Source organism: Neofelis nebulosa, chromosome 11, assembly GCF_028018385.1.
Source record: "Neofelis nebulosa isolate mNeoNeb1 chromosome 11, mNeoNeb1.pri, whole genome shotgun sequence".
Lineage (NCBI taxonomy): Eukaryota > Metazoa > Chordata > Mammalia > Carnivora > Felidae > Neofelis > Neofelis nebulosa.
This window is the reverse complement of record NC_080792.1, coordinates 94,551,323-94,575,444: the sequence shown is the minus strand read 5'-3', so window position 1 is coordinate 94,575,444 and position 24,122 is coordinate 94,551,323. Positions and strand designations below refer to the sequence as shown.

Below are 24,122 nucleotides of genomic sequence, written 5' to 3'. Positions count from 1 at the left end.
TTCTGTTTTATGTCCTCTGTTGGGTTTTAGCTCCTTTTTCTTTCCGGTGGCTGCTCCAGGGAATGAAGACACGCACCCTTCGATGCCAAAGTCTGCCATGGACCGGTGACGCTTGGTGCACTGGAGCCTGTAACGGCGGGGCACTCCCTCCACTCGACACCCACGGGTGTGCTGAGCACGAGGAGTTCAACGGCAAAACCCCTGACGAATCGACGAATCACGGACTATTTGCTGTAACAAAACACTGGGCGTCCTGCTGAGAAGCTCTGTGATACAACGTGGCCAAATACTCCCATGATTTGTACTCTTCAAAAAATTCAACGCAACCGTATCCTAACGTCCAAACACTCAGTAACAGGAACCGGGGTTCCTCGGACGAACAGCCGACCCCGGTGCTGGGGCAGGGAAAGCACCAGCTAAGCCTGGAGTACCTTGTGCCAAAAAGCAACAAAGTGCTTGGAGAACCGCGGGGCCAAATGTGAGATGGTGTCACCGTCCGGCCAGTCCTGGCAACGGATTAGTGCACAACAGACGGAAAAGCAAACCCCGAGCCCCAAAGACCACAGTGGCACCGAAACTAAGGGTGTGTGTGCCTTCTTTAGAGAAGGAAAGACGGAATCCGAAAGCCAGTGTTTTGCCATCACCGATGTCAGAACCAACTCTGCGCCGGGGATGCCGAGGCCAGTGAGAGGAGAGTGGCTATCAGTGGGACGTCTGTGCTGTCACACTGCCACCGCCAGGTCGCCTGCAGGGACCCGCCACCTTACCCACTCACGACCCCCTGCGTGGGGCACACAGCCTCGACCAAGCCATCCGACAGCCATCACTGGGGATGTGACAGCGGGGTGTGATGCGCACGGAAGTCCCACACCACCTGTGTAGCGCTCTTGCCGAAATGTTCACCACGGACCCCGCCACGAGGACACAGTAAGACGAGTCCAACCCTCCACAGTACGGTTGGCCCTGGAGTTGTCACAGAATACCCGCAAAGGAGGGGGGAGGCAGGAGGGGAACATCCACACAGAAAAACGTGGGCCCTATAAAAAGCTTCTGCACAGCAAAGGAAACAACCGACAAAACTAAAAGGCAACCAACGGAATGGGAAAAGATATTTGCAAATGACATATCGGACAAAGGGCTAGTATCCAAAATCTATAAAGAGCTCACCAAACTCCACACCCGGAAAACAAATAATCCAGTGAAGAAATGGGCAGAAAACATGAATAGACACTTCTCTAAAGAAGGCATCCGGATGGCCAACAGGCACATGAAAAGATGCTCAACGTCGCTCCTCATCAGGGAAATACAAATCAAAACCACACTCAGATATCCCCTCACGCCAGTCAGAGTGGCCAAAACGAACAAATCAGGAGACTATAGATGCTGGAGAGGATGTGGAGAAACGGGAACCCTCTTGCACTGTTGGTGGGAATGCAAACTGGTACAGCCACTCTGGAAAACAGTGTGGAGGTTCCTCAGAAAATTAAAACTAGACCTACCCTATGACCCAGGAGTAACACTGCTAGGAATTTACCCAAGGGATACAGGAGTGCTGATGCATAGGGGCACTTGTACCCCAATGTTTATAGCAGCACTCTCAACAATAGCCAAATTATGGAAAGAGCCCAAATGTCCATCAACTGATGAATGGATAAAGAAATTGTGGTTTATATACACAATGGAATACTACTTGGCAATGAGAAAGAATGAAATACGGCCTTTTGTAGCAACGTGGATGGAACTGGACAGTGTGATGCTAAGTGAAATAAGCCATACAGAGAAAGACAGATACCATATGGTTTCGCTCTTATGTGAATCCTGAGAAACTTAACAGAAGACCATGGGGGAGGGGAAGAAAAACAAAGGTTACAGAGGGAGGGAGCCAAACCATAAGAGATTCTTAAAGACTGAGAATAAACTGAGGGTTGATGGAGGGTTAGAGGAGAGGGTAGGTGATGGGCATGGAAGAGGGCACCTGCTGGGATGAGCCCTGGGTGTTGTATGGAAACCAATTTGACAATAAACTTCATATATTGAAAAAAATAAAAAATAAAAAATAGAAAAAATAAAAACTGTAAAAAAAAAAAAAAAGAAAAAGAAAAACGTGGGCCCTGCTGAATCGAGCTGGCAGTTACATGCATATGGATATTCATTGTACTTTCTTTTTTTTTTTTTTTTAATAAAATTTTTTTTTTTTTTTTTTTTTTTTTTTTAATTTTTATTTTTGGGACAGAGAGAGACAGAGCATGAACGGGGGAGGGGCAGAGAGAGAGGGAGACACAGAATCGGAAACAGGCTCCAGGCTCCGAGCCGTCGGCCCAGAGCCCGACGCGGGGCTCGAACTCATGGACCGCGAGATCGTGACCTGGCTGAAGTCGGACGCTTAACCGACTGCGCCACCCAGGCGCCCCAATAAAATTTGTTTTGAGACGGAGGAACAGAGAGAGGAAAGAGAGAGAATCCCAAGCAGACTCCTCCCTGTCATTGCATGGGGCTCAAATTCACAAACCAGGAGATCATGACCTGAGCAGAGATCAAGAGTCCGATGCTCAACCAATGGAACCACCCAGGTGCCCCCGCTGTATGGTTTTTAAGGAGGAAGTTTAAGACTATCTATTAAAAAACCGGGACGCCTCGGTGGCTCAGTCAGTTAAGCGTCCAACTCTCGGTTTCAACTCAGGTCATGATCTCACAGTTTGAGTTTGAGCCCCACATCAGGCTCTGCGCTGACAGTGTGGAGCCTGCTTGGGATTCTCTCTCTCCCTATCAAAAATAAACTTAAAAAAAAAAAAGAGACTGCCTATTGAAAACTTAATTAAAATTTTAAAGCCAGGAGTCGGTGAAAGTGGCACTCCGTGATCAGCTTGTAGCCGCCACCCTTCAGCTGTGGGGGCGGCACTGCCCCCTGGGCCTGGCTGACCGGATGGGATTCAGGCAGCCCCGGCTCGGTGGGGAATCAGCCACCTGCCACCATGCACGGCAGCGGCCCCGCAGCTGCTCTGCGCACAGGCTGGAGGGGACACCGTCCAGCTGTGGCGCGGACACGCCCGGGGCACAGGGCACATCATGCCCTCTGCGGGGCCCGAGGCACGGCTTCCCACCCCCTGGGGTCAGGCCCGGGCGCTGAGCCTCACTTGTTCTGTACGACTCATTAAAGCTGCAGGGAGCACACGAGGTCTCAGGATTCTGGATAAAACCAGCGCCTTCTCCCGAGATTTGCTCATTTAACGTGAAGGTTAATTTGAGGGCAGAGCAAGAAAGCACCTGCCAGGAGAGATCTTTTGTTACGAGGAATTAACCTGAGACCATCTATTTGCCCTTTACGTCCCCCAAGGGGGACGATGGATTCCGTGTGTTCAGGGAGCACCCGCGAAAATGCCCTCCCACTGTCGCCACGCCGCCTCGGTGCTCCCGGCGGGACGAAGCGGCAGCCGCAAGCGCACAGAGCAGGCGTGCCCGAGCCCGCCTGCCGAACCCCGCGAGCCCTGCAGCTCCTCGGCTGACTGCCGCCTGAAGGGCAAAGATCACGTCTCACCAGGGAACGGAGCGGTCACGTAACCCGCCACATGGCAGGGACAGGTTTCCGGTAGAAACGTCGTTTCGGACCCGCGGCTGCTGCAGGCGCCGTCAAGAAGGGCGGGAGCAGGTGACCGCCGGGCTCTCGACACCTGCCACTCGGCTCTGCGGTCGGGGAGGTTCAGGGACCCCGCGTGTCTGGACTCACACCCCCGCGGCAGCAGTTAGGGAACCTGCCCCGCCCCCTCTGGGCCCCTCCGTGTCGGGCGTGCTGCTCCCCGCCCAGCTGGCGGAGCCGGGGCTGCAGACTCCCACGCAGGGACACGCCAGTGAGGCCGCTCCCTTCCAGGGAGGACGGAAACAAAGAGGCTGAGTGACGCAAAGCGGTCAGCGGGCAGCACCCCGGCTGGACGGGAGGACTCAGCACGCTCTGGCCTGTCCACCGCGTGCCCCAGGGAGGCACAGGTGGCCTGGACGTGTCCTTCAAGGGACGCAGGGGCTTTCCGTGTGGGGCCTTGGAGTCTCTCCCCAGGAGGGGCAGCTGGGGACGCTGGCTGGTTGGGACAGAGGCCCCGGGGCCAGGCGTGGTGGCTGAGGGGTCGACACTCAGGAACACCGGTCCACGGCCACCTGCTACCTGGGCGGCAGCAGGCATTCCCTCACTTCCCTCGTCCAGTGTCCCCACACTCCCTTCCCTGTCAGCAGGGTGCGTGTGGGGCCCGCAGCAGCTACATGTGGGGGCCGGTGCAGGGTGAGCCAGCAGCCACCGGACCCCGGCACGACGGAGCCGCCTGTGCTCGGAGTCCTGGAGTAAGGAGAACACCGGAAGGGCTCAGTGTCCGAGGGACAGCTGCCGGGTGTCCCCGGGCCGCCTCCGAGCATGTGCCCCATCTGCACACTTCCCGTACACACTCTGTGAGCTCACAGACCCCCACCTGGACCGGGTCCGCTTCCGGCTGACGCCCGGACTGTTACTCATCCGGTAGGCGGTGGGGACGCTCCTCTCTTCCCTCCGTCTCTCAGGAGAGTGCGCTCTTCTCCGAGGGGACCGGGACCGGGACCTGGGCAGAGGAAGACAAAGCGTTTTGCTCTGCTGTCTGTCTGGCCAGCACCCCATCTGTCCTTCTGGGCCCCCCTCCCCCAGCCTTACCACTCTCCCGACGTGGAAACAGATCAGACTCCGAGGTGGAGTCAGGCTCTGCTCCCCCGTCCGGGACACCTGTCACACCGATGCTGAACTTAACCAGCGTGCAACACTCCTGCGGCCAGAGTATGTGCTGCGGGTGCCCACGGTCAGCAGCCCCGATCCTCCCCGACCCCAGATCGGACCAGGTGATTTACGGCTGACTCAGGCCTACGGCTTCTCGGCCTTCCTCTGGCCTTTGTGCATCCTCCCTCCCTCAGCAATTTTCAGCTCACTGACATCTCTATCAGAAAAACGTAAAAAAAGCAGTGAAATCCAAGCGAGTTGTTTCTGTGTGTCCTGAGTGCTGGCAATGGGAAGAAGCCAGAGCGCCACGAAACTAGAGCCTGGAAGCGTCTCCCGTCCACAATGGCCGTCCGGCCCCTCAGCGCGAACCGAGGACAGGCCGTGGCAGCTCAATCCAGAACCTGCCGCCTCTCGTGGGGATTCGGGTGGGACAATCTAAGTCTATGAGCTTCTCTGGATGCAAAACCACCTGTTAAAATATGTTATTCTTCCTCTCTGTGTGCCTGGAGAGACGCTCGCTCTGTCCGTGCAGCGACGCAGGCCGCACACGGCAGCCAGGCCCGCGGGCAGCGACAACTCGCCACTCGACGAGACCCTCGCGCGCTGGGGGCCAAGGCCCCCCGAGGGGGGGTCCCGTGATGATGGGTTTTGGAGTCTTGTTTTAGTGTTTGTTCATTCAGTGAAATTACCGTTTCAGGGAGACGTATGGTGAGCAGAAACCTGGACCAAAAAACCCCGTTTCTTTTTGTTCTGTTTCTATGACAACCCAGTCAAAAATAATATGAGGAGCGGTTTGATTTTGCCATAAAGGATTCCACACAGAATCAATTTAATTGCACTAAAACCTCCCAAATAACACACGCTGTCGTTCTAAAGATCAGTTCATCGTCACATCCCACCCTCCGGCATCACAGAGAAAACCCTGAGCCGTTCGTGAAAAATACCCGCCACGGAATGAGCCTGCTCCAGGTAAGCGGTCATGGGCTCGGGCTCACCTCCAGCTCACGAAACAGTGTTGGTGTTTTTTGCAGACCCGTCCCAAGATCTGTATGTGACGATTACAACGGGGAGGTCAGTCAGACACCCTGACATTTTACCAGGTTTTCCCTCGAGAGTCCCGGGCCTGGGCTCCGCGCGCACCGCGTCCGCGGAGGCCGGGGAACCGCGACACGGAGACACACGCTTCTCCTTCAGAACGAGGGGTGCCGGGCAGGGTGGCACCAGAGCCCCGGGGAAGGCTCCAGAACAGACCCGAAAATCAGGAAGAGCGAGGGAGTGCGCACTGCCCGCAAGCCCGGAGCGCTGACACAGGGCCACGCCGCAGACCACTGGGATCTGGTGGCCGTCACCGGCAGCCCTGAAGTTATCTGGGAAAGAGGCCCGTCGGGCACCGGGACGGTCCGCTCCATCAGATAACACTTGGATTTTATTTTAACTAAAGAAGCGCTGACGCTTTTATTCTGTCCAGCAGGAGGGCCACGTGGCTACCACAACACGTGCAGGAGGCAGACCCCGCGTGGGCAGCTCGGGCACCGTGTCCGGGGCAATCACAAGGGCCTCACACACGGAGGCAGAGCAAACCCTGCTCCCGAAACCTTGCTTCCTCCCCACGGCAGCCCTCCCCGCTACCAGGGCCCGCACGGACCGGCCTGAGCAGCGCAGGTCCTGGCCGGGCAGCACCCTGGGCTTCTCCCCGCCTGCGGGCGCCCGCTAGGTCTGGGTCTGCGCCTCGGAAGGAGAGCGGCCGGCCAATGGCTGGCTGGCACCAGCTCGCGCAGCGTCAGCCACCGGTACCTTATGCGGGGGCGGGACGTGAAACTCATTACCATCGCTGGTTTGCTTTGCACTTTACCACGGGGAACACGGTAAGGAATTACAAATTTGGCCCCAATTTGGCGGGCTAGAGTTGGTTTTCAATGTTAAATGTGACTTAGAAAATGTCGTTTTCATCCCCAGCTCTTCCCCAAGCAGAAGCCCTGAGGCTGCGAGCAGCCGTGTGGACCCAGCACCCGATACCTTGAAATGGCGAGGCACAGACCTCTGCCTGGAGCCCCCATTCAGAAGCCGCGTACAGACTGACTTACCAAAAACAAACACCAGAGGTGATCTTATCAAAACTTCTAAAGATGACCTTAATTTCAGTCTTACAAGATTATAGTTTAAAAATACCTGCAATCCCTATCAAAGTAACACCAGCATTCTTTTTTTTTTTTTTTTTTCAACGTTTTTTATTTTATTTTTGGGACAGAGAGAGACAGAGCATGAACGGGGGAGGGGCAGAGAGAGAGGGAGACACAGAATCGGAAACAGGCTCCAGGCTCCGAGCCATCAGCCCAGAGCCCGACGCGGGGCTCGAACTCACGGACCGCGAGATCGTGACCTGGCTGAAGTCGGACGCTTAACCGACTGCGCCACCCAGGCGCCCCAACACCAGCATTCTTCACACAGCTAGAACCAACCTAAAATTTGTACGGAACCAGAAAAGACCCCGAATTAGCCAAAGCAATCTTGAAAAAGAAAACCACAGCAGGAGGCATCACAATCCCATACTTCAAGCTGTATTACAGAGCTGTCATCATCAAGACAGTATGGTACTGGCACAAGAGCAGACACTCAGATCAATGGAACAGAACAGAGAACCCAGAAATGGACCCACAAACGTATGGCCAACTAATCTTTGACAAAGCAGGAAAGAACATCCAATGGAATAAAGAGAGTCTTGGGGTAACTGGGTGGCTCAGTCAGTTAAGCGTCCGACTTCGGCTCAGGTCACAATCTCGCGGTCCGTGAGTTCGAGCCCCGCATCGGGCTCTGGGCTGATGACTCAGACAGAGCCTGGAGCCTGCTTCCGATTCTGTGTCTCCCTCTCTCTGCCCCTCCCCCGTTCATGCTCTGTCTCTCTCTGTCTCAAAAATAAATAAACGTTAAAAAAAATTAAAAAAAAAAAAAGGAACAAAGATAGTCTCTTCAGCAAGTGGTGCTGGGAAAACGGGACAGGGACATGCAGAAGAATGAACCTGGACCACTTACACCAGACACAAAAATAAACTCAGAATGGATGAAAGACCCAAATGTAAAATAGGAAGCCATCAAAATCCTTGAGGAGAAACCAGGCAAAAACCTCTTTCACCTCAGCTGCAGCAACTTCTTACTTAACACGTCTCCGGAGTCAAGGGAAACAAAAAAGCAAAAATGAACTACTGGGACCTCATCAAAATAAAAAGCTTCTGCACAGTGAAGGAAACAATCAGCGAAACTAAAAAGCAACCGACAGAATGGGAGAAGATGTTTGCAAACGACATTATCAGATAAAGGGTTAGTATCCAAAATCTACAAAGAACTTATCAAACACAACACCCAAAAACCAAATAATTCAGTGAAGAAATAGGCAAAAGACATGAATAGACACTTCTCCAAAGGAGACATCCAGATGGCCAACCGACGCATGAAAAAAATGCTCGTCACTCATCATCTGGGAAATACAAATCAAAACCACAATGAGGTACCAGCTGACACCTGCCAGAATGGTTAACATTAACAACTCAGGCAAAAACACATGTTGGCAAGGATGCGGAGAAAGAGGAACCCTTTTGCACTGCTGGTGGGAATGCAAGCTGGTGCAGCCACTCTGAAAAACAGTATGGAGGTTCCTCAAAAAGCTAAAAATAGAACTACTCTACAGCCCAGCAATTGCACTACTAGGCATTTATCCACGGGATACAGGTGTGCTGTTTCGAAGGGACACATGCCTCCCCATGTTTATAGCAGCACTATCGACAACCGCCAAAGTATGGAAAGAGCCCAAATGTCCATCGACGGATGAATGGATAAAGAAGATGTGGTATATATATACAATGGAGTATTACTCGGCAATCAAAAAGAATGAAATCTTGCCATTTGCAACTACGTGGATGGAAATGGAGAGTATTATGCTAAGTGAAATCAGTCAGAGAAAGACAAATATCATATGACTTCACTCACACGAGAAATTTAAGAGACAAAACAGATGAACATAAGGGAAGGGAAGCAAAAATAATATAAAAACAGGGAGAGGACAAAACATAAGAGACTCTTAAATATGGAGAACAAGGGGCGCCTGGGTGGCGCAGTCGGTTAAGCGTCCGACTTCAGCCAGGTCACGATCTCGCGGTCCGTGAGTTCGAGCCCCGCGTCGGGCTCTGGGCTGATGGCTCGGAGCCTGGAGCCTGTTTCCGATTCTGTGTCTCCCTCTCTCTCTGACCCTCCCCCATTCATGCTCTGTCTCTCTGTCCCAAAAAAAAAAAAAAAAAAATATGGAGAACAAGCAGAGGGTTGCTGGAGGGTTGTGGGAGGGGGGGAAGGGCTAAATGGGTAAGGGGCCCTAAGGAATCTACTCCCGAAATCATTATTGCACTATATGCTAAATAACCTGGATGTAAATTAAAAAGAAAAAATTAATTAAAAAAACAAAACAAAACAAAATTAAAAAAATTACCAACAAAAAAAATACCTAAGCTATTAAAGCCGAATCTTATTTTTAGGCAATAAATAAAGCATATGAGTACTTCTTTATTCCACTTAAGGCAGAGAACCTAATGTGATATAAAAATAAAAAACAGAAGAAAAATCTTACACTTTAATAAGTTATGATTTACCATTTTTTTTTTTAATTTATTTTTGAGAGACAGCACGAGCAGAGAAAGGGCAGAGAGAGAGAGGGAGACCCAGAATCCAAAGCAGGCTCCAGGCTCTGAGCTGTCAGCACAGAGCCCGACACGGGGCTTGAACTCACAAACTGTGAGATCATGACCTGAGCGGAAGTCAGACTCTTAACTGACTGAGCCACCCAGGCTCCTCTAATCAATGTTGATTTAAAAGACACTAAACACCATGCTGTTGTAATGACTGTGCCTTCTGAGAAGCAACGTGCTGGTTTTCAAAACTGAAGATTCGGGGCACCTGGGTGGCGCAGTCGGTTAAGCGTCCGACTTCAGCCAGGTCACGATCTCGCGGTCCGTGAGTTCGAGCCCCGCGTCAGGCTCTGGGCTGATGGCTCGGAGCCTGGAGCCTGTTTCCGATTCTGTGTCTCCCTCTCTCTCTGCCCCTCCCCCGTTCATGCTCTGTCTCTCTCTGTCCCAAAAATAAATAAAAAACGTTGAAAAAAAAAATTAAAAAAAAAAAAAACAAAAAAAAACCTGAAGATTCTTCTATGAGTGAGTCACCTCTGGGGACCCAGAATCACCTATACCTCGGACAGAACGTGTCCCTGGACCCAGCCACGCAAACGTTCCCTGCGTTAACATACAGATCACTTCTGCTAGAAAAGGGCGTTGTAACCTTGACTTTCTACATCTTACGTAAAACTTCAGTCACGTAACACGTAAAAGAAAATGTTTCAACCGCAGCAGCCTACCACGAGTGGGAACACGGAGCACTTGGGGCTGGCAGGAGTCCGTACGGAACAGCCCATTCAAGTGTGTGCCAGCCTTAAGAAGCAAGCCTGGCGGGTCCTACGCAGATGTTATGTCTGTAATGGGTAACCCTACCTGAAAAGATAGACAGTTAAAGAAAAAATCACGATGTCTCATTAGCAACGTCAATATTCGGTTACAACTTCACTATTTTCCACGTGTCAACAATTCACTGCCGAGAACACCAAGCACGCTCGGGCCCCTGGAGGCTAGCGCCAGCAAAGCCTGGACCGCGCACAGCCCGCAGCCGCCGAGAGCACACACAGGACCCCAGACCAGGGATGAGGAGTCAGTTACGTTCCACCGTCAGAGCCCTGCAGCGAAGGACAGCCGGCCAGGAGTTTACTGGGCGCGTTCCGTTCCTGCTTGGAGGGCGGCTCGTCAGAAAGAACTCTCTCGAAAAAGAAACTTTAAAATGTCTTTTGTATACATACAAATTCCTGGGGGCGTCTACACACAGAAACCACGTCAGCAAAGTTGTTCGTTTTACGGAAAAATGGCAAGGTGTGTGGGTGTCTGGGTATCTGCATGGGCGTGTGTGGTGCGTGTGCCTATATGAATATGCGTGTCTGGGGTGTGTGTATGATGACGGAACTTCTAGAGCACTATTAAAATCGCAGACACCAAGGATCAAAATTATTTATCGTGGAGGCAAGTGCAATTTCACTGTTGATAAGTAAGTGTAAATACTCGTCAAGCCTCTGAGGCCTGGTGTGAGTAAAAATAGGGAAAGCATGTTGTTTTTAGGATATATTCAGAGGCAAATGTGCACAAGCGTACTTCATTTTAAGCATCAAAAGAGCAGCGCAGCCATCATTTCCCTGGAAAGGAAAACCAGCATCAGTTACAGCGGACAAACGAGACCCCGCCAGCCCGAGCGTCGGGCCAGAGAAAGCAAGCCAAGTCCAAGCAACACTTACTAACAGATCGCAATGTGAGACGCAGGTTTTAAAACCAGAGGTTTGCTTTCCAAACCTCCTATAAACCACTCGAAAAACAAACGGAAAACGGAAAACAAGACCAAAAAAACCCCCGGCTGTACTAAACAGTAAATACTGTGACTCGTTAAGGGTCATGTTCGTATCGTGGCTTGAAATCTTATGCTTTCTCAAACACCTTGTGAAGGTGGCTTCTGGCTAAACAGCGCCTCTTGACGGGAGGTCTGGACACAAATCAGCTGAGATGTGGACGGGCACGCCCGGGCCTCCCTCCTTGCACACACATGCAGGGGCTGTGCACAGCCCAAGCGGTCCGGATCTCTTCCGTTACATTTATGCACTCGACAGGAGTTAGCATAGGAAAGTCCACGCGTTCAAACAAAAGACCCCACCCCTGTGAGTTTTGACACACGGAACCGATGTGCTGGGCCCGCCTCTAAGACCTGGTAACCTTTAAATAAATCCATTTTTTAAAAAACTGCCAGTAGTCGATGAGCTTTGCAAATTAAACAAAAGACATCTTGAAAAGATGTCATGTGGGTTGGCAAGCTGATCCACACGTGAGCACTCACGAGGTCCGCGCTCGCTCGTCTCCGCCAGGCCTGCCACTCTGGGGACGGAGGACCCACCGCCCACAGCAGACGCGTGCCACGAGCGCCCTGCACACCCACCTGGAGCGCCGCGCCGTCCGGTAGGCACTGGGGAGACAGTGCTTGGCTTTTGAGTGGGACCGAGGCCTGGATTTGGATGATGAGTGGTACTTGGGGGAGCGTGATCTTGTTCGAGACCGCTTTTTGTGCTTTTTCTTTTTCTTCTCTTTCTCTTCTTCTCTCGGGGGGTCTTTACTTTTGCTGGAGGCCCCTTCGGGGGGTTTGATGTCTGAAGTTGGCAGAGGTCTGCCTCCAGTCAGTAGAGAACAGGGCCCAGTACTGGTTTCCTGGGAACAAAAGAAAATCTCCAGATGTTAACAAGGAAAACAAGACACTTGTGAATGCATATTTATAAAGTTTCAACTTGGGCTTGAAATTATTCACACACGTTATTCACACCAATAATGTACTAACATCTCCTAGAGAAGACCACGGCCCTTTTTTTTTTTTTTTTTTTTTAAATTTTTTTTTTCAACATTTTTTATTTATTTTTGGGACAGAGAGAGACAGGGCATGAACGGGGGAGGGGCAGAGAGAGAGGGAGACACAGAATCGGAAACAGGCTCCAGGCTCCGAGCCATCAGGCCAGAGCCTGACGCGGGGCTCGAACTCACGGACCGCGAGATGACCACGGCCCTTTTTATGGCTCTAAAACAGCACCCCAGTGTCTCCAGGGAAATGGTGGCTCTGTAAACACCAAGCGTATGAGCGACGGTCTCCCCAGATGGTCGTTCACCAGCCCCACCCGGCGGTGATGGATCTGATGAAGGGAACGTGGCTCCAAGGACACTGTTGAAGAAAAGAGCTGCACTTGTTCCTTCATAAATAATTGTGACTTTGCACTAACAGAGAGATTCTTAAGCCTCCAGTTATGATTAGGCTTTTATGAATCTCTACACCAGTCTGAAAATAATTTTTAAAGAAGATCTGAATGAAAAGACATCCCTTTGATTCAAAGAACTCTGTCAAAAGAAAAAACCCTGCCTTCTTTCCACCCTGTATCTGTGTGAGTTGATGGATATTGACTACACCTACTGTGGTCACGGTTCTGCAACACATCTAAGCGAAGTCATTGTGCCGGAGACCTTGCACACGTGTGGTGATGCACGCCTGTCACGGCTCGGTGACCCAGGGGAGAACACAGTTCACACAGCAATCGTTACCCAGACAACCCCCCGGGCACAAGCCAGGCTCCTCACGTGCTGAGTTGGCACAGGACTACGCTCGACAGACTCCTGTTCACCATAAACGCCTTTATCCAAGTGAACCGACGCAGAGAGAATCCCCACTGCAAAGAACACCTGCACACAGACCGGGAGGTGGGCGATCTGTCAGCTGTGAGCCTCACCCAGGGTAATGCCATCTCTAGGAATTTCTTCTAAAGAGCATCCACCCGAGTGTGCAAGACGCACGCCCGAGGCCCCATGTCACGGCACTCTGTAACGGGCGTCAGGGTCCTGGTTCCATGTGGTGCATCTGGACAGCGGAATAGTGCTCAACCTTTAAACACGAGACGGCAATCCCACTTGCACTGACATTAGTTTGTCCACATCAAATTGTAAAATGAAGAAACGAATTTATAAAAAAAAAAAAATACCCATCAAAACTGGAACCCCTGAAACCTTCCTTTCCCATTGTCCTGGCGCTCGGGGGCCACCCACCCGTGGTCCCCGAGTAGGGTCACTCTCCAGTTCACTCTGAATGACCTTTACCTGCAGTCATTAAACGCTACACCTCAAGACACGCACAGAATCCTGCACCCTGAGATTTGTCACCGTGCGCCTTGCGGATTCGGGTGGGAGACTCTGGGAACAAGGCCAGGCACGTGCTGCAGCCCAACGGGAGGGAGGGTCAGTGTAACTCTGCAACCACTCCCTTCCTCTCCTTGCGTCCCCGTGCTCTGCGGGGACAAGGCTGACCAGGACAGCGCTTCCTACTAAAGCTATCCTGCTTCCTCGTCTTGAAGAGAAAATGCAAGGCACTCATCCAAAGAGACGTGCTCACCCCTCGGCCATTCCCGGCTCTGTCTCCCACCTGGCCTTGGGTGAGCAGAACCCGAGACGCTTGAGACCCCCGCTGCTCCCAAAGCGCCCTGCCTAAGCGGGTTCTTGCGCGTCTAGTAACTCAGGAACCGGGAGCCGCTGGGAGGAAGGCACAGACCTTGCTTTGCCCGCTCTGGTCCTCACTCCCCGCCTGCCAGGCGGCAGCGATGCCCGCATGTCTGTAAGGCTCGGGCTGTGCTGGCTCAGGGAGCCCATCTCAACACCCGACAGGAAACCACCTCCATGTCTAAGAGCCCCCGCGTCCGCTCTGGCGCTGGGCAGAATAAACGGCACTGCAAGCCGAGAACGCAAGAAACCGTGCAGGACGCCAGGCAGCTCTAGAGGCCGGATGAGGGGATTCTGCCCGGCCCCCACGTCCTGCTGCGGGCAGGCCCCGGGTGTGCCGGCTGGTGGCCAACTCTGCCGCTGTGCAGTGGGAAAACCAGCTTGGGGTGTGTTTTCAGACTCCTGATAAATTAGGGACACAAGTTGTGCAAAGGGCAAGACTGAAGCCAGGGACGGAGCTGGCAGCCGGCACCCTGGGATGGCACGCAGGGCCGTGTGACAGGCGAGTGGGCGCGGGGCCACAACCAGAATCTGTCCTTCCTGAGCCTGGGCAGGGGGCTCCCGGGGAAGCCGAGGCAGACGTTCCGGCCTGAGCCAGCAGCCTGCTCTGGGGGGACCTCCGCAGGGGACAGAGCTGCAGCACTCAGCGCTGCCCTCCAAGGAGGGGTGGGAGCATGTGGCCCTGTCGGTCACCAGGCACCAGGCCGCCAAGACACAGGGAGGGTGCCTGGCAGCTCACGGGCGGGGTTTCTGTTTATATTCCTACTGCTGACCCGAGAACTCCTACCTCTGAGCATCATTACTTCTTCTCTGTGATCGCAGTACCCCACTGTGCCTGAAGTTTACTGCTCCTTTCGGTGCAACAGGTAATCAGGCCAACATTTTCAACATTCCTTGTAATCGACTCAGGAGATCTTATTCTTTTTTTTTTTTAACTTTTTTAACTTTTTTTATTTTTTTGAGACAGAGAGAGAGCATGAATGGGGGAGGGTCAGAGAGAGAGGAAGACACAGAATCCGAAACAGGCTCCAGGCTCTGAGCTGTTGGCACAGAGTCCGTCGTGGGGCTTGAACTCACAGACCCCAAGATCGTGACCCGAGCCGAAGTCAGGAGATCTACTTATCCTAATAAAACGATTATCCTTCACCCTTAGTATGGGGGCCTCTGCCCAACTGAATGGAGAGGATTCACTGTGATGACCTCAGCTTACAGGTACCAACAAGAGAATATTCAGAAACCCAGTAATCAGAGTTGAGACTGAAGGACTAAAAGGGTAACAAACACCACCTGCACAGTCCCTGCAGCCCAGCAGCGGGTCCCAGGGCGCAAGTGCTGGGCGCAAGCTCTGTGTTGGCATGTGTCAGGGACCCCGACAAGCGGGCCACCCCCTTCAGGAGAACGTGAGCAGTGGACGCCGGCTTCCTCCGCAGCCTGGCAGCCGCTCTCATAGCCGTGCAGACACTGTGGGGGCGCCGGCCCTCTGTGCCCCCTCCCCCCTCCATCACGAATACCGGAGGAGGCTCACTTTGAGCAGGAGACAGACCAGAACGTTCCATCTCCTCGGTCATCGTGCCAGGTTGAGGGAGAAGCACACGACCCAGGTCGAGCCGTCCAGAACGTCCACGTGAGCGTGGAGCGTGGAGTGTGGAGCGGGGTCCCGGGCCGTGGGTGGCGCGGCAGGAGGACACAGCCGGTCGGCGGGCGGCTGTGCCTGGAGAGGAATCCTCGGGGCATCGCTGCCCTCACGACTCAGAATGTGAGCCCCACTACGTCCTGCTGCTGCGGCTGAAGCCACGTGGGGGCAGCAGGGCAGGTTTCTGACACGGGCAACCACAGCAGCCACGCAACAAAACAACTAGCTGTTTAGTCCGCACTCCGCTGCAGCGGTAGGGACGCCGTCTCTGCACTGTCCCCTGCAGTTAGCCGTCAGCCACGTGTGGCTACTGAACACTTGAAATGTGGCTAGCACGGTCAAGGACCTGAATTTTGAATTTTATTTGATTCCTATTAGGTTACGTTTAAATGACCACGGATGGCGAGTGGCCGCCGCGCACCGTACTGGACAGCGTGTGTCTTGGAAAGTAACGGCTTCGCACGCGATTGCCACTCCTGGGTTAACCAGAGTCTCCGCCGCCTGGCTCGCATACCTCTTGATGCCACACCTCCCCCTCGGCCCGACCTCCCTGCTCTGCTTGCAGAAGGCACCTGGCCAGGCCGCCCTGCGCACCGCAATCAATGAGCCAACGAGCAGCCGAGGGGTGCCCACGGGTGCGCGCGGGGCAGCACTAAGCCAGCGGAGCCGTCTCGTGGGGGGTGGAACGTTAACACCCCAGCAAAAAGCACCAGAGGGCAAGCTGCCACGGGGGAGGCAGTGCACAGGCTGGTCTGAGTGGTGTCCGTGAGAAACGGACAGAATTTCAAGACTGCCTGCCCCGCCCCGCCCCTCCAGTAACCCCGGAAATGCGGCGGCTCAGTCCCTGAACCACAGCGAAGTAAGCACCTGCCCGCTAAGCGGCTCAGTAGCGAGCCAGTCCCGTCCTGCCGCGGCACAACGAGCTGCTCGAAACCAGACGAACTCGCATCTCCAGATAAAGCCTCACGTGTGAAACGACACTACAGTAACCATAAAACGGGGCAATTCCACACACGCCTCGAGATGTCAGGCTCGGAATCGTGTCCTCTAAAACCGCACGTTGAAACCTCGGCTGTGCGTCATTCTCGCAGCGCGCGCCCTCTCTCCTGAAGCCACCCAGCTGCCCTGATCCGACCGGCGGGGCTCCCTCCCGGAGGACTCTCTGTGCGGTCCCGGCCTCGGGCACTGCTGCCCGGACTGCCATCGTGTCCTGCCCTTGCGCTGTGGCCGCCGCGGGCTTCCCACGGAAATGCCGCTCTTGCTCGTCCGCGTCCCAGTCTGGTCCCAGCACGCGGCTCCTGCAACCGCCCCCCGTGCCGCGCGGTGCTGGTCAGGGCCTCGCTGCGCTGCACCCACCGCCGCCACTTGAGCGCCGCTGGCCCTGGAGGGTCCCCCCAACCTGTCAACTCTCATTACCAGGGTTCCTCAAGGCCCCACCCAGACACCCCCTCCCCTCGGCAGGCCGTGCGCCCCTCTGCCTCCCGGAGGCCCAGGCATCACCCACGGCTCGTCTGGTGTTGGCTGCTGTGTGCCCCGCTAGACTGTCCTGGGGGACAAAAGGGGTTGTGTGGGCATCTGGTAAGACACAGGCTTCTAAGTCACCTTCCGGAGGGTCTCGGTGCCTTGGAAACAACAGAGGCTCAGCACGCGCGGTTGATTCCTGTTCCCACCTCCTCGCAGACTCCCGTTCAGCCTGTAAACCCAGCAGGATCATTAACTTGAACAAACTGCTGGTGTCTAGAAGGTGTCCTGAAGTGTGCTGTCGCTGTGCAGATGACTGCATAACCCAAGGGGGGTTCAAACTGAAGACCCCGGTTTCCCTTCATTTTGAATTAAGAGCACACGCACACTCCAAAAGTGAGACGTTCACGGGGATTTCTAAGCACCACTTGCGTGGATCTTTATGTCTCACAAAACTTAAATAAAACTTAGCGTTCTGTTAGTATCCGTCCCCGTCAATCAACACACCTTAGGACATCATTTCAGGTTACCCCCAGATACATAACGTGCCCTCTCCTGACAGGCAGGTCGGTACGTGCAAGTGTGAGCTGGGCTGGGCTCCAAGGCGGCCTGTGCAATGAGTGGCAAAGTGAATGATTTGGTGAATGCATCGTGTCCAGCCACGTGCTCCTTAAACCAAAGTAGTTCCAAGCGGTGCAGACTCCAGTGGACAAAGAGAAACGTCTGTGACACTGGTGACAGAAAAGAGACAGGTAGACAGCCAGGAGGCAACGAGGGGAGGCTCTGAAGGCGGCTCTTGGGGACGGGGGCCCAAGATGCCACCGGGCCTGTGAAGTCACTCAGCACCCCCGCAGCGAACACACACAAGCTAACCCTCACAGATGCCGTCTTTCCGCCCGTCAGATGGACGAGGATCAAAGGCTGGTGATAAGCGGCATTGGCGGGGGCACGAAAGCAGATATTTAAAAGTGTTTCCACAGTCCGGCGTCCGCCCCATGGACACGCGCACCGAAGTGAGTGTGCAAGACAGGACCCAGGCTCAGAGCAGCACCGTGGTCACGGTCACGGTAGCGAGGCCCCAGGAACAGTGTGCACGCCCACCACTGACCGGGTCAGGTTAAGGGCTAATGTGGGAGAGGCCGGACAGTCACGCGTCCAGTAAATCCTCAACGAGCACGACCCCGATGTGGACAGAAACAGCTCTTCGAGGATGGAAAAACCAGGATAACGTGTAGGGTCCGGTCCTGTTACTGCGACATTTAAACCTACACACAGAAATAGATCCGTTTTCCCGTGAGAACCCACAAAGAATGAAATGGAGCGCACGCACACACACGATGCAGCATCATGCACCTGGAAAAAGGACGTTCCGTGAAGCGAAGAAGCCGGTCCCTGGGGAACAGACACTGTAGGACTCCCCCCACCTTCACAGGGCCCCAGGACCAGCCAGGCCGATGGACACGGACAGCAGAGACGTGGGCGCCAGGGGCCGGGAATCAGTGGTTGACGGGACAGTTTCGTTTGGGAAGATGAAAAGGTCCTGGAGACGGAGGGCAGTGAGAGCTGCACACGAGAGGAGTGTGCCTCATGCCACGGCACAGGGGGCTTCAAAAGGGCTCAAACGAGGGGGGCCCGGGGGGGCTGAGTCAGTTGAGCGGCTGGCGTCCGCTCAGGTCACGATCTCACAGTCCGTGAGTTCGAGCCCCGCGTCGGGCTCTGTGCCGACAGCTCGGAGCCTGGAGCTGCTTCGGATTCTGTGTCTCCCTCTCTCTCTGCCCCTCCCCTGCTTGTGCACTCTCTCTCTCAAAAATAAACATTAAAAAAAAAGTTTTGTAAGAGAAACTGTAATAATAAACTGTATGTTTATTTTATAAAATAAAAACCTAAAATAAAAGTAAGAAATGGAAATTTCCATAGGAATCGTGAAACACACACAAGAAGGAAACCAAACTTCCTCTCCATTTTATACCTGTCCCTCGCACCTGAACGTTTGGGACACGTGCGTGCCCTGCTTTAGTAACAGCGAAAGCAGACCCTGCTACACCCTGGGGCAGATGAGCCACAGCAAAATCCTGCCGGGTTCCGGCCCGGGGCCTTCTGGGCGGTGTCTTCATGCTGTCCCGCGCACGTCCGCTCACATAGACCCGGGGTGCCACCTGCTCCTGCTGAGCTCAGGTCCCCAGCATGAGACAATCCTACTCCTGCTCAGCGGGGGTCGGGCGTGCCACCTCTGAGCCTGGGGTACGCGCAGAACAGACACACGGGCAGGGTAACCTGGCCCCAGAAGCTGCTTTCGGCTGAGATTACCATCCAGTTGAATCCTGGTTATGACAACTGCCAAGGTGATTAAAGTATTTCTGTTTCAAAGCACTTAGACGTTTATTACCATCTGCTATTACCGCTGCACTCCTGCTCACATCACTGAGGACCCACAATCTGTCCCACTAGATGCGCAAGAAGATCCGCCCGGTGACCAAACGGGAAGCATAAACACCCATCTGTACGTGGCGCAGACGTAAAACACGCTGGAAACCCGGCAGGTGGGCGAGGCCGCGTAGAAAGAGACACAGGAGAAAAGCCTACGCGGAAGCCTGTCTCGCGCTCACAGGGAGAGAGTTCTGGGGGCCGTGACCAGGCAACACGGCAGGCTGGGAAAAACCGCGTTGCCGACGAGGAATCCTGGCCGGGACGGAGTCTGCATTCCAACACAGCGTCGCTGGGAAACAGACGCGAGCGTGTAGTGGCACCGGCTGAGTCCACACATGCAGGTGGCCGTTACCTCAGTCTCTTACTCGCCGCACCAACGACACCGGGACAACGGACAACGCAGGCAACTGGCAGTGCACCCAGGGCCCCCCTGCGCCCGCTCCCCTGCCACACGCACAACTTCTGTTATGTCCCGGGCCTCCCCGGGCCCATCACCACAGGGCCGTGGCTCCCCGAAGCCCAGGACTGGGGGCACCTGGGCCCACACCCGGTGGCCCGCCTCGGGGGTGCAGGGAGAGGAGCGGAGGTGGCCGTGTCCCGGCATCCCCCTGGGCACCCCCACGCCTCTGCACACTCGAGGCCGGTCCGAGGACAGCCCGCAGGAGCCCACCCCTCCTGCCCTCCTCGCCGAGCCCGGCTCTGAGGCCGCCCGCCAGGCCTCAGGGCTCCGGACCGATTCCTGAGGGGAGACGGCGCGGGCTCGGCCTTCAGCAGGAGGAGGGAGGCCTGAACTCCGTGAGCTGTTTTCCACGCGACACAAATAAACCAAGCGGCTGCATGCGGCCAAGATCTACTTTGAATAACGGCCTTGGGCTCTCAGAAACATCAAGGGAACCGAAGGGAAAGAGTGCAGGACTGCTTCTAAAAGACGCTTTGGGGACGCTGGTGTGTGGACATGCGAGCCCACGGGAACGGAGGGCGACACTGGCAGTGGTGCTGGCCCTCCCCAGAAAAGGCGGGAGCGACCGCAGCTTGTTTTCTTTTTTAATTCAAGTACTGACGCCGATGTGGACCCAAGACGTCACAGGTCTTGCGCTGGACGAGTCTGCCCCAGGGGAATGTGTTCCCCCCGCCCCCGCCAGGGTACCCTAACGGGGTCTTCCCCAAACTCCGAGCGGAAGCACGCCGGCCCCCGCAGAAGAGCGGGGTCTGCTGACAGCCCCTTCTCAGGCCGGGGACCCGAGTGGCCAGAGGACGCACACTCACCCGCTCTCACCCGCGATGCTGATGCGGACTTTCACTTACCTCTACGCCGAAAGGATTCTCCTCGACTTTTCCGACTTCTGTTTCTGGCAGGGGATTTTTTAAGGTTTGTAAAAACAAAGCTGCTTTCCTTTTACGTTCTGCTTGAAGCTGCTTCTCCTTCGATTCCTTGGACGCCTGGGCCAGCTTCTCCCTGGCAGCGGCCGCCAGTCGGTCCTCCAGCTTTTGCTTTGCTTAAGAAACGAACGACAAAAAAAGTGATGTTTAGAACAAGTGCTATTCTATAAACTCCTCGCTATCTTAGTTTTCACAAGCAGCCAAAGGGTCACGGGATACAACGTGGTTATTCTAAGAGATTAACATGACACAAATTTCAGGATAAGTAAACAAATCAGGCAGGCTGAATCGTGAGGCGGTTAGTTCATAATGCTCACTATTAGGATTTTAAATATTTCACCCTCAAAATCAAAGTCGGAAGGTGGATGGGATTCCCACACCAGGGAGAGTCGGAGTCATGAAACCCTCAGAAAGCCTTAGGCTCTCGTGAACACGGGTCCCTAATGCTCGTGCCCGACAAGGGGCGCTGCGTTCGAGCACGTCCCGACACACGGTTCCGTGCGCAGCGGTACGTGCACGAGGGGACCCCGTGCACTGGCCCGAGCCTGCTTAGGAGGCACCTGGAAATGTTGTGTCACCTGTCTGTGCACGTGCAGGAAAAGCAACGTCCGGGAACCAGTTAGGACAGACAGGAACTGCTAACTGCTGTAGCGCAAAACAGAACCTATTTAGGGGTAAGAGACTGTGAGAGGCCCTCCCACACACTGCTGGTGGTCGGGGGCCGGCGGTGGCCAGGCTGTGACCTGTGAAGACGAGCCCCAGTCTGGAAACCAGCTCCGGCCCACGTCCTCTCGAAGGGTCTGTCTGTGGGCAGAAGGCCTCACGAAAGGGTATCTCCTAGTTGGGTCCATCAGCTGAGCCGGGATCACGGGCTGAGCATTCGACCCGAGGCGGCCCCCAGAGCGCCAAGGCCCCCACCCCCCAGCAACGCACTCTCTAGAACGAGCCGCCGGGGGCACTGCACCCGGAGCTCAGGAAGGGCAGTGCCCACCGCTCTAACAGAGAACTCTCCGCGTGCACCAAGCACCAGCTGCCCCCAGGTCCTGCCGTGCCCCGGCTGGGGGCTCGGTCCCAGCGCTGCGGGCTTAGCAGGCTAGTCCTGTGCTACTGCCTGCCTTTCAAGAAGGTGTAAAACGTGCTGACAAACCTTGCTTCGCCTCTAGCTCCTCCTGGGTTAGCTGGGGCCGCTTCTCCTCAACAACCGCACAGGGCGGGGCGACTGCCGGGGTCGTGTTTGCGGTGCCGCTACAACTCTCTTGGCCTTCTTTGCCTTCTTCATCGTCATCACTGTCATCATCTAGCTTAACACGGTTTTTTTCCAGGGGAAGGAGGTCATTTTCTTTGGCCTTGATCGCAAAGCTTATTGGAGCAAATGAAGCTATCGGGAAAAGCAAACACGGTGACGCACGTTTCGGTACCTGGAGGCACAGAGCAGAGCCCCCACGGCCCCGCCGTCCACGCGAGCGCCAGCTGCGGGGCGGCCTCCCCGGTGCAGCCGCGTCTCCCGCCCAGGGGCCTCTGGGGGCGGCGGCAACGCTTGCGTTGTCAAAGGGGGCCGCTCAAGTGCACGCTGGGCGCGGGGAGGCTGGCCCGCCACGCGCTTCTCGCGAGGAACACGCCCAGAGCGGCATCCAGGGCCGCTGCACTGGTAAAGGGGCACTTCCTCTTGGGGTTTTCCTTCTTGTTTGGGCTCAGCACGTGGCTGAGTTGGTACCAGTCAGACGTATGATGTGGCTCCGCTATAAGAAGGTATTTCTAAAAACTCCCAGCCGTACACGGCAGCCTTTTCTCACAAAGCGAGTGACGGGATCCATTTCTTTCTTCGGTTTACCGGGCGCCCGCTCTGTGCTGGGCGTCACCTCTGACCACTCGGCAGCTGTAACAAGACTTTCAACCCACTGTAATGAAAGCTTAGGTGGTTCAAAGTCCTCCCCTAGAACGTTTGGGAACTTCAGTAAGAGAAATACAAAGGCCCAAAGGAAGGGGCCTTCCTCCCCGTCCCCCTACCCGCTCAACACTGACTCACGGAGCCCCCTCCTCCAGACACACAGAGATGCTGGTTCTTAGCACCTAATTGCTTGCGTTGTGTTACTTCACTCTCAAAAACCACGAATTATTACTCACGAAAGACATTCAAGTGAACGACAAGGAAGGGAAATTTTAAAGTGCAGCGCAAACAGCTAACTCCGAGGGGGAGCAGGATCCGGGTGGGCGTGCTCCATCACCCACGCTGTTTGTACACGTGCTCGGGATTTTCCACAAGAGAACAGGGCAGGTTCTAGAAGGGATGCGTCTGCGGTGACCGCAGGTGGGGAGGGGTGGCCCAGCTGGCCCCCAAGGCTCCCGCCGTCTGCACTTCTGGCTCCAGAACCACGCAGGCCTTGAAGCACGTAACTACCCCAATAACCCTTTCGTCCACAAGCACCCCAAGAGAGAGCACCCCCAGATCCTAAACGCTTGGAAAGGCACAGCTGGTAAGTCAGATGGAAAACAGCTTCAGACTGACTGCACACTGCGCCCCGATGCACGACAACCCCTGAGAACAGAGCACACAGGGGTCACAAACACGGTCTGCTGGGGACTCAGTATTAACCGTGGTACTGTGCTTCTGCTGGAAACAGTCCCATCTTCGGGAGATACATTAAATCATTTACGGATGAAAGGCCACGATGCCGGGGACCCCCTCCGAAAACGCTCTGGGGTGGGCTGCAGTGAGCGGCAGGGGCAAGCCTGGTCTGTGGCTGGGCAGCGGGAGCGGGTGGGGTGCTCTCATACACCTTGAAATTCTCCGTGAGGAAACAAGGGCGACAGCGTTAACTATTGCCTACAGGGATACGATCTCTTTAATAAACAGAGTTGGCAAAACTTAAAAAGCAAAAAAAATTCACTTAAATGTTAATCAAAATTGCTCGTTAACTTGAGACTACAGTACTACATCTCAAAACAGCTTTATGGTTTATTTTGAGAGAGAGAGAGAGAGAGAGAGAGAGAGAGAATAAGAGCGCGCGTGTGTGCGCGGGGGAGGGGCAGAGGGAATGCCAAGCAGGCTCCATGCTATCCGCTATCCGCGCGGTCCGACTCAGGGCTCGCCCCGACCTCAAGAACCACAAGGCCATGACCTGGGCAGAAGTCAAGAGTGGGACGCTTAACCGACTGAGCCACCAGGCGCCCCTCAAAATAACTTCACAATGATCATTCTCAAACCATCTGTCACCCCAAATTCGAAAGGTCAGCAATCAACAAATACGAGACTTTACAACGAAAGCTTCCGGAACACTTTCTGTGCTAACACGACGCCTACTGTGGACATCTGGTATTTACGCATGTGAGCTGCAAGGCCAAAGAGCAG

General features: G+C 54.6%; 1 protein-coding gene across 2 annotated transcripts in view; it reads right to left on the bottom strand.

The window, feature by feature from the left end:
• Positions 1 to 24,122, bottom strand: part of SFSWAP (splicing factor SWAP) — a 70,447-nt gene that overhangs the window by 7,406 nt on the left and 38,919 nt on the right. For both annotated transcript variants that reach the window (XM_058691530.1, XM_058691531.1), the window contains exons 12-15: positions 21,921 to 22,151; positions 20,699 to 20,889; positions 11,786 to 12,051; positions 4,452 to 4,577 (exon numbers count right to left, since the gene is read on the bottom strand). In XM_058691530.1, the coding sequence (XP_058547513.1) occupies positions 4,452 to 4,577; positions 11,786 to 12,051; positions 20,699 to 20,889; positions 21,921 to 22,151 (814 nt within the window). The remainder of the gene's footprint in view (positions 1 to 4,451; positions 4,578 to 11,785; positions 12,052 to 20,698; positions 20,890 to 21,920; positions 22,152 to 24,122) is intronic.